Source organism: Chenopodium quinoa, unplaced genomic scaffold (genome assembly GCF_001683475.1).
Source record: "Chenopodium quinoa cultivar QQ74 unplaced genomic scaffold, ASM168347v1, whole genome shotgun sequence".
NCBI classification, from domain to species: domain Eukaryota; kingdom Viridiplantae; phylum Streptophyta; class Magnoliopsida; order Caryophyllales; family Amaranthaceae; genus Chenopodium; species Chenopodium quinoa.
The window spans coordinates 21,188,025-21,205,427 of NW_018742204.1; the positions used below are offsets into that span (position 1 = coordinate 21,188,025).

Consider the following 17,403-nt stretch of genomic DNA (forward strand, 5'->3'; position numbering starts at 1 on the left):
GGTAAGTGTAAATGTGTAATGAGGCCTTGTAAGTTCTAACAAGGTATAATAAGATAAGATAATATTGCATAACAAAAGATAATGCAAGTATAATATAAAATTTGATAAGTTCATATAGCATAAAGTCAAGACTAATAAATACAAATAAGCAAAGTTTAGTACTCCCTCCGTCCCCTAAACTTCGATCCTTTTGGGTTGATTTCGCGGTTATTAAGAAAGTTAAATAAAATAAAATAAAATAAACATATTGGAAAGATAAATTTACATGTGTTTGTAAAAAAGTAGAGAGATAAATTACAAAAAATACATGAAAAATAAATTTTTACACGGGGAAGCTAATTTTGCACAATTATTGAATTATTGTTGTAAATTGGTGGGTATTTTAATGCAAATGGGTCGATAATTTTGAGACTAAAATTAGGCCAAAAGGATCGAATTTTTAGGGATGGAGGGAGTATTAATAAGCAATTTATGTGAAATTTGCATTAAGAAAACATTACCTAAATACACATGGGAGATTCATTTGATTAATCTCAATACATAATTTAATTATTTAGTTTTGTTAAACAAAGTACATACTTACTCTGTATTTACTAATGTTGAATTGTTGATGTTCAAGTAATCAAATATTTGCACAATTGCAATAATGTGCAAAAGATAAAACAAGAACAACATTTAAAGACGGTGAGAGTATTTATATGCTCTATCAAAGGGCTTTAAACATAGATGTGACATAGACCCCCTTATATCATGGGGGGTGGATGAGATTTAAACCTGACAATAATTGATTCAAATACTCTATCATTATACTCCGTAGATAATTTTGTCAAACAAGGATATATACGTTCAACAATGTATAATACTTTTGAGTTTTATAACTTGCATAAGAATGAATTTTAGTGGATTTTTTTCTTTCTTTATTTATAAAAACTTAAGCAACAGAAGTCGCATAACTAGCACCTGTCACATCTTTTTCCAATCAAATTTTAAATATTTTGTTTATTAATCAACAACTTGGCTTAATCCTTAACGTCAACTAGTATTGGCGTTTCACCTAATACTCATAAGCATGTCGTTTTGTCATTTAAAATAACACTAATTACAACTTTTAAGTTTCAAAACAATAACTCTCCGTATGTGTAACAGATACATATTTTAAGTTAGCTACGTCATTCTATTTATAAATGCAAAAAAGAGATTCTTAGTATCTTACTCATAATTATTACGTCATTGAAAGGAGATTTAATCTTACAATAATAGTATGTGTATGTGACTTTCTAACACAATGCATCAATTTAATGGTGTTTCCGACTTTCCGTGTTTGGTATGGAGCTAGGTAGCTTTAAGAATTCAGAACATCATATATTCATATGTACACACCGTCTATTTTATATACAGTAATACATACACGTCTTCTCATTTAATACTTTTTTTACCCCTTCAAAAATCAAGCTAATCTTGTAGTCCGAATAAACAGAATTTGTGAAAAAGGGGAAGTACTCCGTATTAGAAAGATCGAGTACGTTGCATAAAGCAAAAAGAAACAAACTTTTACAATTATGAGTAGGAAATAATGTTTACTTTAAGTGACAAGATTTATGACCAATGTCATTTAGATGAGAGAAAAGGTAACAATGAAATTATTCAATTTTCTGTTCATGAAAATAATCTTGTATAGTCTTGTTTTAATGATTCAGCTGTAACTCGTGGAAAGCAAGGGCTCACCAAATATTATGGTGGCAAAGATATTTCCATAACCAATTCGGCAACTCATAAATACGAAAAAGACGCTGCCCATGACTTAATTTTTTAAACATATATTCTGGAAAATCAAAATCTTTACTTTCATAGATGCTAATTGATCGCTTTAGTTTAGTTCCTTTCAATTTTTCTGACCATATCATATTCTTTGATATACAAAATATAACATGGTGTAGTTTGATTGAACGTGAAAAGTACGATACACTCTATTTTATTTTGAAGTTTATTTTGAGTTTTGTAAATAATAATGTCGAACCTTTCTTGGAGAATTCAGCTTGTCTACAAGATTACGTAACCAATTTCCTTCTCTTGGTATAGACCACAGAGTAGAACTTCCGGAAATATCACATTACATTTCTTGAAGTTTATTGATAAGGTATGAACCTTCCAATCCGAAGTTGTACATAAATTATTAAATTTCCTATACATCATTACACAAATTCTCAAATCATAATAAAATTATGATTAAAAAAGCAAACCAACACTAATCTCTCTCAATGAATTTAGAAGGCCAAATAAAATTAAAGAGAAAATATTCTATTCAACCTCTAAATTCTAAACTTACAATATTCACAACACTAAAAATAAAAAACTCGTACTATTTTATACTTGTATATATGAAACATATCTACCTCAATCATACTACAAACTTTTTTATATACATAAAACACAAGGTAATAATATATAATGCACCCACCATTATTATTATTATTGATCCTTAAGCTTTTCCGACTCAATGCCGCCGTCGCTGCTGCCGCCGTCGCCACCATTATCCGTAATCTTGCTCTTATTGAGGTATCTCTTGACATAAAAATTCAAGAAAAGGGATAAAATCGCGGTGTTTAAGACCGAATTAAACCCCCAAGCACCAATCCCATTACACCCACCTTTCAAAAGATGCATTAGTAGAACACCGATATGACAGATCAAATTACACCCAAGAAGAGCAATCTGGCAATTCAAAACAAAGGGAAAGCAAGCACTAGGCAATCCAATCGCAGTCCAAAATCGATATCCATAAACAATCGACGAGACAAGGGTGGTAGAAATGATCGCTAAGACCTGAAACGATTGCGAAAACTCGAGCCACAAGAACGAGGAGAATATTAGAATGGAGTGGTTGAGGAGGTGGTGCGTCGGAAGTTTGCGACGGCGGAGGAGAGAGAGAAAGGTGCGGAAGAGGTCGAGGAAGCGAGAGAGGTAGAAGACGTAGGACCAGAAGAAAACCCGGCCCGAAGGTCGGGTTCCGAGGGGAAAGCAAAGGAGCCATTGAAAGGGGGTTTTACTCCGGCGCCAGAACCACCGTGTGTCGCGGATCTCGGCGGCGGCGGAGAGGAAGATGCCGGAGAAGATGGTGAAGGAGATTAAGGCCATTGAGAGAGAATGGAAGGCGGGTATCGGGCCGAGAGAGATGGGTTTACGGCGAGGGAAGAGGAGGCAAAGGAGAAGGTGAAGGAAGAGAGAGAGAATGAGGTAGAGAGAGATTGAGGTGAAGAGGAATGACCATGTTGACCCCCATGATTGCGAGGGGCTCCATCGGAAGTTGACGACTGACGGATGTTCGGATAGGTAGTATGTTAGGTATTGGATCGGTTTCCTTATCGGTATGGTTATCGCCGCCATTGCTCGGCTGATCAAAGAGTTACGGAATATTCGTTGTTTTGCAGGTGTCCGTTCACGACAAATAATAAAATCAAGGATCAAATAAAAATGAGTGAGATCATTCGAAATAGAAAGGGATTATTGATGATTCATCCCATATTTTTGTTTTTGGAAACAGTGTGATTGTGCGAGGAGGAGAGAGAAAAGAGGAGGGGAAGACGAGGAATTGGTTGGTGTGGAAGAGAGATGAGATTAGAATATATAGAAAAGGGGTACACGTGGAGGGATGTAATAGGAAGGGAAAAGGTAAAATAAGGTGGATTTAATTGTTTGTAAGAGGAAAAGTGTAGATGGGAAAGTAAGGTGGAAGAGTTAACGTTGGAGGGTTGGAAGGAAGTGAGAATATTTTGGGGATAGAGTAAAGAAGAGAAAGTAGAGTTGTGGGTTCAAACTTGTAGGAAAAACACCGAGTATAGACAATAGTTGTGCAGATTTATAAGGACGAGTGTAGGGGTGTTAGGCACCGGACGAGTACAATATGATGTTCAAAGCCGTGTTAATAATGTTAATTAGGGTTAGGGAGTATTTTGCATTATAGTTGCATCGACAGGCGATGTGCAAGTAATTATAAATATTGATAATGTATATACTTGTTGATTGTTAGCTATTTGAAATGATTGTTTGTTGAATATGTGTTCACACATAATATTAGTTGTTGAAATAATAGATATACTACCTCCGTTACATATTATGTGCAACGATTAGACATTTTTCCTCTCTACTTTATGTCAAATCGTTGCAAATAATATGTAACGGAGGTAGTATTTCTTTCAAGTATACGATAAGTTTGATTTGACATCTTTTGACAAACAATGTGTAAATATTATTTTAATTTTTTAGATTATACACTGTAAAAAAGTATCATACATTACCTATATACTCTGTTGGATTGCTTAATACTCATAGGATTGTTTATACCTTATAACAATATGCCAATATCTATGAAAATATGTCAGATTACACATTTGTTTATTGCTATTCACCTAGAACATCTTTTCATGAAAATTAGCTATAGCTAATAAGTTTTACAAATTTTTGTATGCGGCTGGTCACATAGTGTGGCAAGGGTTACTTGTAAGGTGTTACTGGTTTGTCAAGGGTTACTTGTATGTGTTACTTGAATTCTAGGGTTACTTGTGTTTCGGGGTTTCCTGATGTCCTGCGGGAGAGTTACAATTCCGAGACTGGAACCGGACGCCTGTACCTGCAAAATAACGGAGACTCCTGAGAGCTCCGCCTCCAACGGTCAAGTTAGTACCTGATTAAGGAGTAATGATTACGGAAATTAAAGTAATAAGGTCTCTCTAGGTGAGAGTGTTTAATGTATGATCCGTGAGTGATTAGTGTTCTGTCACTTTTTCTCTCTCTGATTCTCTCTCTTTCGTCCTCCTCTTAATGAGGATTAAGAGGAGTATTTATAGTCTTGAGAAGCGTGCCACTCTCTAGGTTTAGGGTAAACCTAGGGCTGACCGGGCTTCTAAGCAGGATTGGGCCTTGGTGGCCGGTTTTCCCATTTGGCATGGGTGGACACATGGCGTGTCTCAATTGGTCCGCAGAGGACGTATCTGTGATTGACACGTGGCAGGCTCCTATTGGCCTACGTGAAGGACACGTGGCGGAACCTGGTTGGTCCACTTGTCAGACGGTGATTGGAGGATAAAAATCCCCTAATCATTTGCCCCTCACAGGTGGCACGTGACTGGTCACGTGTCGCCTGTGACAGGTGTCGCATGGTGACAGGCGACGGCCTGCTACAGGTGTCACCTTGCAAACGGCCGAGAGATTTTCCCGCCCATATTTTGAATTTGGAAGCGACCCTTCGCCTTCTCACTTTGCCTATATAAGGAAGTGCTGACTTCGGTCATTTTCACATTTGAGAACTTTGCGAGAACATTCGGACCCCTGAACTTGCTCTGACATTTCGGACATTTTCTGCCTACCGCCTGTTCTGACAAGCCGACTGACCCGGATTTCCAGAACTTCATCAACCGTCACTCGTTCAGGTAACTCAGTTCTCTTACTCTTAATTTTCTTTTTATTTTTTGAAATGGCACCACGGAAGCACACGACACGACCTAAGTTAGTGATCAGCCGGTCACCGGGGACGGCTGAATCTAGGACTAGGAGTGCCGCCTGCCCTTTTCTGGACCCATCTTTGCCCTTTATACAAAGTCCGACTGTATCTGTGTCTATGCAGAACGTGATGGCCAGAACCAAAAAGACTGCCATGATATCAAACTCAAACGGCTCCTCCCAAAGGGTGCTCCTTAGTGAAACATCTGACCAGGCGCCAGATGTAGAATTGAAACGAGGCGGCTGCCAAGCCGACAGTTCTGAGAGAGGGGCCAAGGTGGTCCCTTCCCATCTTACCGTTGATATGTCTAATTTTCCTCCTGCTCCTTCTAGGGGAGAGGAGGCGGGCCCCTCTGGGAGAGGGGAGGAGTCGTCCTCTTCGGACTCGTCAGGGGACGAGTCCGAGTCCAGCTCTTCTGGCCACAGTTCTCCAGGCTCAGAAGAAAGAAACAGTCGCCTACAAGAGGCGAGGCTTTCTCATGCAGTTGAGAAAGGGGACAATTGGGCGGAGCCGTCCGCCTCTTACAGAGAGGAAAACGCCCCCTACTACTGCAAGGTACCCCGGGGCCGGATCGCAACCATGCAAGACAACGTGGCGAGCTTTATTGCCAACCACAGAATGGGCCCGGAATTTTTACTGTTCGTGCCGGACCCAGAAGACACTGTCGTCTGGCCGGCTGGTACCAGCTATGATGACGGCTGCTTTGGCTGCTATGTGGCGGCCATCAAAGCTGGACTGCGCTTCCCATTACATCCGGCTGTTCAGCGGATTTTAGATGGGTATGATTTGGGGTTATGGCAGTTAGCCCCCAACTCTTGGGTATACGTACTCGGCTATGTGGCCGGGTGCGAAATGTACGGGGTGGAGCCAAGTTTTGAGGCTTTCGCCCACATGAACTATCTCAGCCGGACCCCTAAGTCGGGAGGTACCGGCTGGTATCAATTAACGAGCCATAGGGGTTACCTCATGACGAGAGGTAAAGCGAACAAATGGAAGGATTGGCGGAACACCTTCCTTATCATAGAGGGTTCAGACACGGAGCTGAACCAACGTTTTAACAAGTGGAATAGGGATCCGCCTCTCCTCGCAGGCGGCCGCAGCATGCCGCCTGTTCCCCCAAAGGCTAAAAAAGAGATCCTAGACAAAGGACTCTTCAAAGTAGAGACTAGGGTGAACTCTACTTCAGGGGTACGAGAGCAAGTACCCCTAAACTGCGTCCCGAGCTTTAAGTGGCTCTATGATGAGTACTTTTTGGCCGCCTGTGGCCTCAGCAGTCGGTGCTCTAGAGGTAGCCGGCCTGACAAATACTCTGTTTTTTCACGCCTTGTTTACTTGGGATTTTTACTAACTTTGCTGTTTATTTCTTGCAGCTGACGCCATGAGTAAAATAACAGCATCCAAGACTGCGGCGGCCATGTTGCGGGCCTCTCTCATGAAGCAGTCTTATGCCGACTCCCCCGACAAGGGGGCACCCTTGGTAAGCTTCGAAAACTCTTCCTCTTTTAGTTGTCTTATGCATATACTAACTCTTTTTGTTTTCAGTCTGGCACTCCAAGGGCTTCTTCCTCGCAACAGCCGGACCCCAAGGCCCGGAGGACGACTGTTGCAAGCTCTCCTGGGTCTTCCAGGAAAACGGTGGCGGCTGAGAAGCAGCCGGCCACTTCTTCAAAAACCCCGGCGGGGCCGCCTAGTAGTATGGACCCTCACTTGTAAAAACTCACTCTTGCTTCCTTCTTGACTAGGTCTAAATTGTTTTTCCTTTCGCTTAATGCAGCCGGCCCTCAGGGGCTTGACTTGGTTGAGGTAGCCAAGTCCATGGTTAAAGTAGTTCCTCCATCTGACAGGGAGGCGGTCAGGGGTGCCGGCACCCTTGACCTTGATGGGATTTCAGGGATCCTTGCTGAGGTATATAACAGTATTTCAGGGATCCTTGCTGAGGTATATTTTTTTTTTTTTTTTTTTTTTTTGCTTGGAAGCTGACGCCTGTTTTTCTTTGTACTTAGGCCCTGCTCCGAGTCAACAGCCTTCGCAAGCCGATTGATCGGAAAAAACAAAGAGGTAAAGGCCGCAAAAGCTATGGCCGCCTCCAGCTGTGATAAGGCAATGTTTCAAATTGCCCAAAATGAAGTACTGACCATTGATCTTCTTTATTATCAGGCGCAGGCTACCGCCGCTGTTCGGGCTCAGTTAGAGGCGGCCCAAAAGAAGGTTGACGAGCTGGAGGCGACCGTCACAAACCTTAAGGCCGAGCTGAAGCCTCTTCGCCAAAAAATGCACTCTTACGAAGTCATGGAGAAATCTTTGGCCAACGTAAAAGAACGCCTGGTGAACCAAGAGAAGAGTCTTACCCAAGAGCTCTCGGAAAAGGCCGAGCAAGAGAAGAAAGAGCTCGTCCGGGAGATGGAGGAAGACTCCGCTCAAATCCAGCGCATGACCTGGGAACGACTGTTCCCCAGTGCCGACTTTGCCTCCTGGGAAAGAACGTACCGCCAGTGTTCGGAAACATATAATCAACAGATCCTGGCGGCTGCTGAAGACGAGGCATTGGAAGGTGCGTTGGAGGAGGAAGAGCCGGTTGTGGCGCTTGTGCCACTTGGGGGTAAGGCATCAAAAGAGGGTGCAGCTAAAGCCGAGTCCAGCAAGAAGAGTGCTGACCAGGCGGCAGCTGCTGATACTGAACTGCCCCCTTCTTAAGCTTTAAGTATTTTTTCCACGGCCTGCGTGCCGTTTGCTTTGTAATTACCCGGCCAGGGGGCCGGGGTTTTGAATATTCTGCTGGTCCTTAATGACCGGCTCATTTTTAATCAAATTTTTGTTTTGGTTCAAATTTGTCTAAGTATTCCATATCTAATATTCCTTTGTTCACAAGACCGACTGTTGTATGGCCGAACGTTAAGACAGGTACAAATAGTAAGTACGCCGCCTATGCCCCTGGACGACTGGTTGTCTGTTTCCAGGATAGACGATCAGTCGGCCACTTATTCAATCGGTATTCGAACTACTTATTCAATTGGTCTGACCCAAGTAAATAGTATTACCTAGTCGTCAAGGAATTAAGTAGGATAACAAGCGGCGGGTGCCGGTTGTTTCCCTGTATTGCCAATGTTGGCTTTTAACTCGTAATTTGTTAACCTAGCAAGAGTAGTGGTTGAGAGCCCCTGTTTGTTAAAAGCAGGCGGACGACTCATACCTTTTAGGCTCCATACTAAGTTTGAAGGAGTGACTATGAGTTAACGTTGGAGTTACTCAGTCGCCGCCACTTATGTTTGAGAAGTAGAGGTACCAGGCAGCGTAGGCCGGCTAGTCCCCTTGATTCGCCAATGTTTGTTGGCTATTAACTCAATAGGTACCCCCTGCATTTATCCCAAGTAATACAGGCGGTCATCTGACTCAGATGTCAACTGCTACCACTGGTTTGGTCAGTGATAGAGTTATCCTTGTCTCAAAAACGGCTACGTGGTTGCCCTTGGGGACAGTCGTATAGGTGCCGTGTAGTTAGTTTATAGAACAATGTTCCACCCAAAAGGGAGCTGCTCTCTGCGACGAATTTCATCCGGAGGGATGCCGTCGGACGCCTGCTATGATGTTGGGACAGGTCGTATTAGTTTTGTAAATTGATCAGGTGGCTTGGCGCCTGGTCTGATCATTCGGCCGGTGGCCTTGGTAAGTTCTTGGTGAACGTAAGTGCTAAGTCAAAGAAGGGTAGCCGCCTGTTAGGCACAGGGTCGGCCAGGCCCTAATCTTTTTAGCTAAGTATTGTGAGTAAAATACTCAATGGAGAGTAGCCGACTGTAAAGGAACAGGCGGCATGCCCCTCTGAAGATAGAGTGAAAAAACTCAATGGAGAGTAGCCGACTGTAAAGGAACAGACGGCATGCCCCTCTGAAGATAGAGTGAAAAAACTCAATGGAGAGTAGCCGACTGTAAAGGAACAGACGGCATGCCCCTCGTAATACAAAATTGAATAGTAAGTGCAAGCTTTATTAAGTAGCTCTTTACTTTTCATCCTTCAGAAGAAATATTTTTTGAGGTTATCTACATTCCAAGTTCGAGGCAACGGTTGTCCGTCTGGTGTTTCCAGACGGTAGGTACCGTCCCTGACTTCCTCATAGATTCGGTAGGGTCCTTCCCAGTTGGGAGTTAGTTTGCCAGACTCATTAGCCCTACCAACTGCTTCCATTTTTCTAAGTACAAAGTCCCCTACTTTGAGTGGACGCCTGTGTACTTTTTTGTTGTATGATCTAGTCATTCTCAGGCGATAGATCTCATGGCGCAAAACAGCATTGCCCCTCTTTTCAGGAAGAGAGTCTAATGCCAGGCGCATGGCTTCCCAGTTTGCCTCTTCGTCATATAGCATTACTCGAAGAGTCGGCTCGTAGTGTTCTATTGGAAGAACAGCTTCCGCACCGTAAGTTAGGAGGAATGGAGTTTCTCCAGTCGCCCCTTTTTCAGTCGTCCTAATGGCCCAGAGAACATGTGGTAGTTCATCCGCCCATAGGCCGCCTGCTCGTTCAATCTTTTTCTTGAGACCGTCTGAGATGATTTTATTAAAGGCTTCTACCTGGCCGTTTGCTTGTGGACGGCCGACAGATGCAAAGTAATGTGCAATTCCTTGGTCTCCCAACCAGCTTTTGAGAACAGGCGTCTCAAATTGGGGACCATTGTCAAAAACCATAGACATGGGAACCCCGAACCGAGTGATGATGTTTTTCCAAATGAATGAAATTACATCTTTCGTCTTGATTCCCTTTACAGCCTCCGCCTCTACCCATTTAGTGAAGTAGTCAACGGCAACAAGTATATACCTTCTGCCGCCTGTAGCAGGCGTATATGGACCCAGAATGTCCATGCCCCACTTAGCAAACGGTAGTGGGCTGTGAATGGTAGTGAGGTCAGTAGCCGGACGGTGAATTAATTTGCCAAACCTTTGGCACTTGTCACATTTTTTCACCATCTCCATTGCATCTGCTTCCAAAGTAGGCCAAAAGTAGCCCTGCCGCCTTGCCCGTTGAGCAAGCGTCCTTCCACCTATATGTGAAGCACAGTAACCAGAGTGGAGATCGTCTAGTATCTCTCGTCCCTTTTCAGGAGTAACACACTTTAAGAAGGGTTGTAGGTACCCCCTTTTGTGAAGTTCTCCCTTTATCATTTCAAAATTGGTGGCTCGTCTTTTCAGTGCTGTCGCCTGATGAGGATCATCCGGCAGTATACCGTTTGTCAGATATGCCCTGATTGAATCCATCCAGGTTGAGCTTCTGTCTAGGACTCCAATAGGGTTTTCCTCGATGCTTCTCTTCTCCATTACTTCCCAAAAAACAGTTCGAGGAGTATCGGAGGAGGCGGATGATGCTAATTTTGACAGTGCATCCGCCTGGTTGTTTTCTGATCTCGGCACTTGGATCAGATGGAAATCCTCAAGGGAGCCGACTGCTTGTCGGACCGCCTGTAAATACTTGATCATGGCCGGATGGGTTGCTTCGTATTCGCCATTGTACTGACTCACTATCAATTGTGAATCTGAACAGGCGTCTATTTTTCTTGCCCCTGCCGCCTTGCACATGCGGATCCCGGCTAATAAAGCTTCATATTCTGCCTCATTGTTTGAAGCCTGAAAACTGAAGCGTAGAGCATACTCAAACCTGTCGCCCTCTGGAGATTGACATACGACGCCTGCTCCACAACCATTTGAAGTAGAGCTTCCGTCCACATATACCTTCCAGACTTGGTCTGGAACTTGAGAGTCAGGAGGACGAGTCATCTCTACAATAAAGTCAGCAAAGGCTTGCCCCTTCACTGCTTTTCTAGGCTCGAAAGTAACTTCGAGGCTCTGTATTTCTATGGCCCATTTGATCATTCGTCCTGACGACTCCATGATGGTAAGGGGCCGTTTGATTGGTTGGTCGGTATACACGACGACTGCATGTGCCAAAAAGTAGGGCTTCAATTTTTTAACAGCCATGAAGAGTGCAAGACCAAATTTCTCCACTAGGGGATACCTCAACTCGGCATTTTTCAGTACGTGACTGACAAAGTAGACCGGGAGCTGACAGCCGTCCCTTTCAGCAAGGAGCACAGCGCTTAACGCATGATCAGAGACGGCTAGGTACATGTAGAGATCTTCTTTGGGCAAAGGGCTGACCAGCCTCGGCAAGGAATGCAAGTGAACCTTTAATTTCTGGAAGGCGGCCTCAGCATCCGGCCCCCATTCAAACCTTGCCTTTTTCTTAATTGCCTGGAAAAAGTATAGGCATTTGTCGCCTGATCGGCTTAGGAATCTCCCCAAGGCCGCCAGACAACCTGTTAATTTCTGAACCTCTCGGACGGTACGGGGCGACTGCATGTCGATGACCGCCTGCACCTTCTCAGGGTTCGCCTCTATTCCTCTCTGATTAATGAGAAATCCGAGAAATTTCCCAGACTCAACTCCAAAGACACATTTCTTGGGATTGAGCATGACATGGTGCCGCCTGAGTGTGGCGAAAGTTTCTCGGAGGTCCGACAGATGATCTGTCTGAAGTTTAGACTTGACAATCATATCATCAATATATGTCTCGACATTTCTCCCAAGTTGATCAAAGAACACAGTGTTTATCATACGTTGGAAGGTGGCCGGGGCATTCTTAAGACCAAACGGCATGACCGTGTAACAGTATAACCCCTGATCAGTGACGAAGGCCGTCTTCTCCTGATCTTTCTTCCACAAAGGAATTTGATGGAAACCAGAGTAGGCGTCCATAAAGCTCATCAAAGCATGGCCGGCTGTTGAGTCGACCAGGCTATCAATTTTAGGCAGAGGGTAACTGTCTTTGGGGCACGCCTTATTCAAGTCTGTGTAGTCTACACACATTCGCCAGGTACCATTCGGCTTTTTAACAAGAACCACATTTGCAACCCAGTCTGGGAAGTAACACTGCCGAATGAACCCTGCATCAAGTAATTTTTGAACTTCGGCGGCTGCCGCCTGACTTCTTTCTTCGCCATGGTTCCGCTTCTTTTGCCGTACCGGCTTCTTTTTCGGATCCACAGCAAGTTTATGTACCGCCAGATCAGGACTAATGCCTGGCATTTCATGGACTTCAAATGCAAAGATGTCCTTGTATTCTTTCAACAGGTTGTGAAGGTCGTCACCAAGGTTTCTCAGAGCAGTCGTCCCAACTTTGACTGTTCGGTCAGGACGTGAGTCGTCTAATATCAGGTCCGCATGCTCACCAGCCGGCTGAGGGCGGAACTCATCCGGCCGCTCCTCTGCCAATGATTGCTATTTTCTTGTTTTTCTTGCGGACTCTGTCTGGTACGCCTTTCTCTTTTTGTCGCCTGTTTCTTGAACAGGCGCACTCTCCTTGACTTTGTCAAGGTCTGTCTTTCCTCCACTTGACCCAGTGGCCATAACAGTGGGCTTGACATCCGAGAGATAGCATTCTCGGGCCATCCTCTGATCTCCCCTTAGGGAGCCGACTGTTCCATTATCCCTCTCAAACTTAAGCAGCATAAGAGACGGGATTATAACAGCCTTGGAATTATTCAGGGTTGGTCGACCCAGAATCATGTTGTAGGCCGAGAGTTCCTCTACTACTAGGAACCGGACTACCATGTGTCGTCCTTCCCCTTTTTCGCCCAGGCGAATGGGTAAATCCACTCGTCCCAGTGGGTGGACGACTCCTCCTCCAAACCCTATTAAAGGGTGGGAGGCCGGATGTATGCAGTCCGTCTGATATTTCAGTTTTGACAGACATTTGCTGCTGATGAGATCTGAGGAGCTCCCGGTATCTATGAGGATTCGGCCAACTCTCTGGTTGGCCACTTTACATTCAATAACGAGAGGGTCGTCATGCGGCCCCCTTACCCCTCCTAGATCCTCTTCAGTGATAACAATCTCAGGAAAAGTATATTTGGACGGCCGTTCTTGGTGAACGGAATTTACATCTAACCGCCTTATATTATCTTTGTTGCCCCTAATAGTGGGGCCGCCTCCTGAGAAGCCGCCTGCAATGGTGTAGACGACTGCATCATCAGTGTCGGAACTGTCGGCCTGTTGATTCTTTTTGGCCGACTGCTTTTTTGAGGAGGTGTTCCCCGTAGATTTCTTGACATAAGTGTCAAGATCACCTTGCTCAGCCAAGCGGTCTAGGTACCGCATGAGACTGATGCAGTCATTGGTGTGATGACCAACGTCATCATGATAAGCACAAATTTTGTCTTGGTTCCGGTTGCTTGCAGAACCCTTCATGGGGAGCGGCTTCTCAATTGAGAACCGTCCCTTTATTTCTTTTAGGATAAACTGGTTATCCTTGTTAAACACATACTTTGGGGAGTATGGTTTGAATTCTTTTTTCTTTTTCTGGGCCGGCTGTTTAGAGGAATCAGCCGCCCAGACCTCTTTTCTTTTCTCATCTTTGTTGGACGACTGTTTCTGTCGTCCCTCTCTTTTGTCGTACCTCTTCCCGTCCGACTGTTTTATCGTACACAGATCAGTCGCCTGTATATAGGCTTCTGCTTCAATCAAGGCCTCTTGAAGAGTCGCCACCCTTTTTCGAACTAAGTCAAATTTGAAGGTAGACCCGTCTTTGAGACCTCTAAAAAAGTCAGTATAAGCTACCTCATCCGGTAACCCTTGAATCTGTATTCTCATCAGGTTGAACCGCCTGATGTAAGAACGAAGCCCCTCCTTCTCACCCTGCTGAATTGTTCCCAAATCAAGGGTCGTTTTCTTCGCAGGGATGTTCATGGCGAAGTTGGAGGCAAACAAGTAAGCAAGCGTCCTGAAGCTGTTTACACAACCAGTCGGCAGGTTGCCGAACCATTGCTGTGCGATTCCCTTGAGAGTCGCTGGGAAACACTTGCACCAAGTAGGATCATCCAACCCTTGTAGGTACATCAGGTTGGTGAATGCCATCAGATGGTCTTCTGGGTTAGTAGTGCCGTCATAGGCGCCTACTAGTACATGTTTTACTTTGGCCGGTTGAGCGGCTTCAGTAATTTCCTTGGAGAAGGCCGACGGCTGTTCACCAAGTCTAAGCAACCGTAGCTGCCAGTCCATAGGTTGGACGTTTTTTGCTGCAGGTCCACCAAATGGAGGTGGCTGCATAAAATACTGTTGTTGCGGCACAAATGGTAAGTTTGGTACCGCCTGGGCACTATGAAAGCCGGACTGACGGGAGGTACCGCCTGACTGACTCTCATGGTACGACTGAGTATGCCTCATCGAGGTATTTTGTAAACTTTCTTGAAAATTTGAAGTAGAGGCCGACTCTGACAGTCGGTCACTCTTCTTCTGTTCTAACAACAGACGAGCGTCTGTGTATGTTTTCTTCGACCCATCCGCCTGAATGTGACGAACAGGTTTCCTATTTCCCATCGGATGACGGAATTTTGTGAAATCAAGAGCAAGCGGCTCCCGCTTCTTGGATTTAGGATGAGGGGTCGCCTCTCGCCCTTGAACTGGCTTCCTCTTCAGTGAAGTGGAAGATTTTTTGGCCGACTGCTCTTTGACTGCAGCAGGCGGCTTTTTGTTGATCAATTCTTGAATCTCTCCCTTGAAGCCCCTCATGAAGGTCATGAGTTCGTTCCTTGTGATGGGAGCAGACCCATCAGTCGGCTGTTGCCGAGCAGGCTGGGCGCCTGCTGGCTCGCTTCCTGTTTGAAGATGCTCCCGTTCCCTCCTTTCGGTATGACGGGTACGTCGGGCCCTTAGGGTCCCGTCTGGAGCTGTATGAGTTTCAACTTCAAATTCACTTTCGGTATCATGGTCCGACTGAACTTGAGGGTCGTCTAGGGGACGCCTCTCTTCAGGAGTCGGTACAGACTTGGATGCCATCTCAGAAGTACTCTCCCCACAGACGGCGCCAAATGTTTCGGGGTTTCCTGATGTCCTGCGGGAGAGTTACAATTCCGAGACTGGAACCGGACGCCTGTACCTGCAAAATAACGGAGACTCCTGAGAGCTCCGCCTCCAACGGTCAAGTTAGTACCTGATTAAGGAGTAATGATTACGGAAATTAAAGTAATAAGGTCTCTCTAGGTGAGAGTGTTTAATGTATGATCCGTGAGTGATTAGTGTTCTGTCACTTTTTCTCTCTCTGATTCTCTCTCTTTCGTCCTCCTCTTAATGAGGATTAAGAGGAGTATTTATAGTCTTGAGAAGCGTGCCACTCTCTAGGTTTAGGGTAAACCTAGGGCTGACCGGGCTTCTAAGCAGGATTGGGCCTTGGTGGCCGGTTTTCCCATTTGGCATGGGTGGACACATGGCGTGTCTCAATTGGTCCGCAGAGGACGTATCTGTGATTGACACGTGGCAGGCTCCTATTGGCCTACGTGAAGGACACGTGGCGGAACCTGGTTGGTCCACTTGTCAGACGGTGATTGGAGGATAAAAATCCCCTAATCAACTTGTATGGGTATTATTGGTTTTGGTCAGGGGTTACTTGTAAGGTGTTACCAGTTTTGTTTGGGGTTACTTGTAGGTGTTATTTGTATTCTTGGGTTACTTGTATGAGTGTTACTAGTTTTGGTCAGGGATTACTTATTGGGTGTTACAGGTTTGGTATAGGGTTTTGGTCCAGAGTTACTTGTAGGAGTTACTCAGAATACAAGTAACCCCACATATAAGTAACCCCAGAATACAAGTAACTCATACAAGTAACCCTAGAATACAAGTAACACCCTACAAGTAACCCTTGCCGCACTGAAAAACCTCTGTAAGTTTTATTATAAATTTATTTAGCAAACAAGTTTGTCTTATAAATATGATTATGCACACACGTTCATATTGTTATGTTATAACTCACAACAAATAATATTAAGAGGCAATTCAAACACCTAACTTTTTATTTTAAAAAAAATGATCAAACTAAGGTATAAGTATACAATATTAATTAGGTTAGGACCCGTGCGATGCACAATTCTATATAAAACCTTGTAAAAAAAAGTAATTTTAAAATTTTAGAGATATAGTACGATTCAACGTCACCTACTACATATTTCAATGTAGGTCATTTATTAGTATGCCGTTTAAAATTATTTTAATTGCTAAAGATAAATTGATAGGCTTTAGCTGTAATATTAAATTGTGCAATATTTAAATTATTTTTCAGGAGCATTCGGCGCGCCACATAAGAAAAGGTGTTATTTTGTCCAATGAAAAATTAGATTAATAATTTATTTTAGAATTAAAAAATTTACTCGCTTTAAATTATTTTTTTTAAAAATAATCATTATCTTCTTTTTTTTAAAAAAAACACCTAAGTAATAAACAATGTTGTAATTAAAAAAAAAAAAATTGTCAAAAACTACCTATTATACTCCAGAATTTGCGAAAAACTACCTATTAAAAAAAATGTTGTAATTAACTACCTATTTTTTAAAAAATGTTGTAATTTACTACCTGTTGCCGAATTTTGTAGTTTGACCATAATTCTCTAGCGTTGACTTAGTCACGTGCTACTCACGTGAGACTTAATGACCATTTCTTCCCCAAATTTCCCCCAAATTGCTTCCCACTAACCCCTAATTTCACGACTTTTTCCCAGGGGACTTGTTAAACATCGCCCGCGTTTTTCTACATAAAGCCCACATTTTTTAAAAATTTTGACATTATTGCCCTTGTTTTAATTTTTACCGAAAATGAAAATTTTCACTCACCAAAAATGAGGAGCAGGACTGGATCGCCGAGTGAAACCGAAGAGCCCTCAACGTCGGCTAGATGCACCGGAGAGACGCCGTTGACGCCGGAAAAGGAGGTACGAAGCCATCTAAAACCACGAATTGGCGGCTGGCGTCCTGCCGGGACGCCGTGACCGTAGTGGTGGCGCCTAGCCAGGACGCTGCCTCCGTAGGTATGGCGCCTGGCTAGGACGCCGCCACCGTGGCCGTGGCGTCTGGCCAAGACGCCGCCACCATGAAAGCGGCGT

The 17,403-nt window shown here is 44.1% G+C and overlaps 1 protein-coding gene across 1 annotated transcript; it reads right to left on the reverse strand.

The window, feature by feature from the left end:
- Positions 1-2,094: 2,094 nt before the first annotated feature.
- Positions 2,095-3,885, reverse strand: LOC110722996 (elongation of fatty acids protein 3-like). The gene has a single exon (XM_021902272.1). The coding sequence runs from the start codon at positions 3,382-3,384 to the stop codon at positions 2,470-2,472; it is 915 nt and encodes a 304-aa protein (XP_021757964.1). The 5' UTR covers positions 3,385-3,885; the 3' UTR covers positions 2,095-2,469.
- Positions 3,886-17,403: the final 13,518 nt, after the last annotated feature.

Bases quoted from the DNA above. Each gene is read 5' to 3' on its own strand.
- LOC110722996 (XM_021902272.1), bottom strand. From the start codon at position 3,384: ATGGCGGCGATAACCATACCGATAAGGAAACCGATCCAATACCTAACA.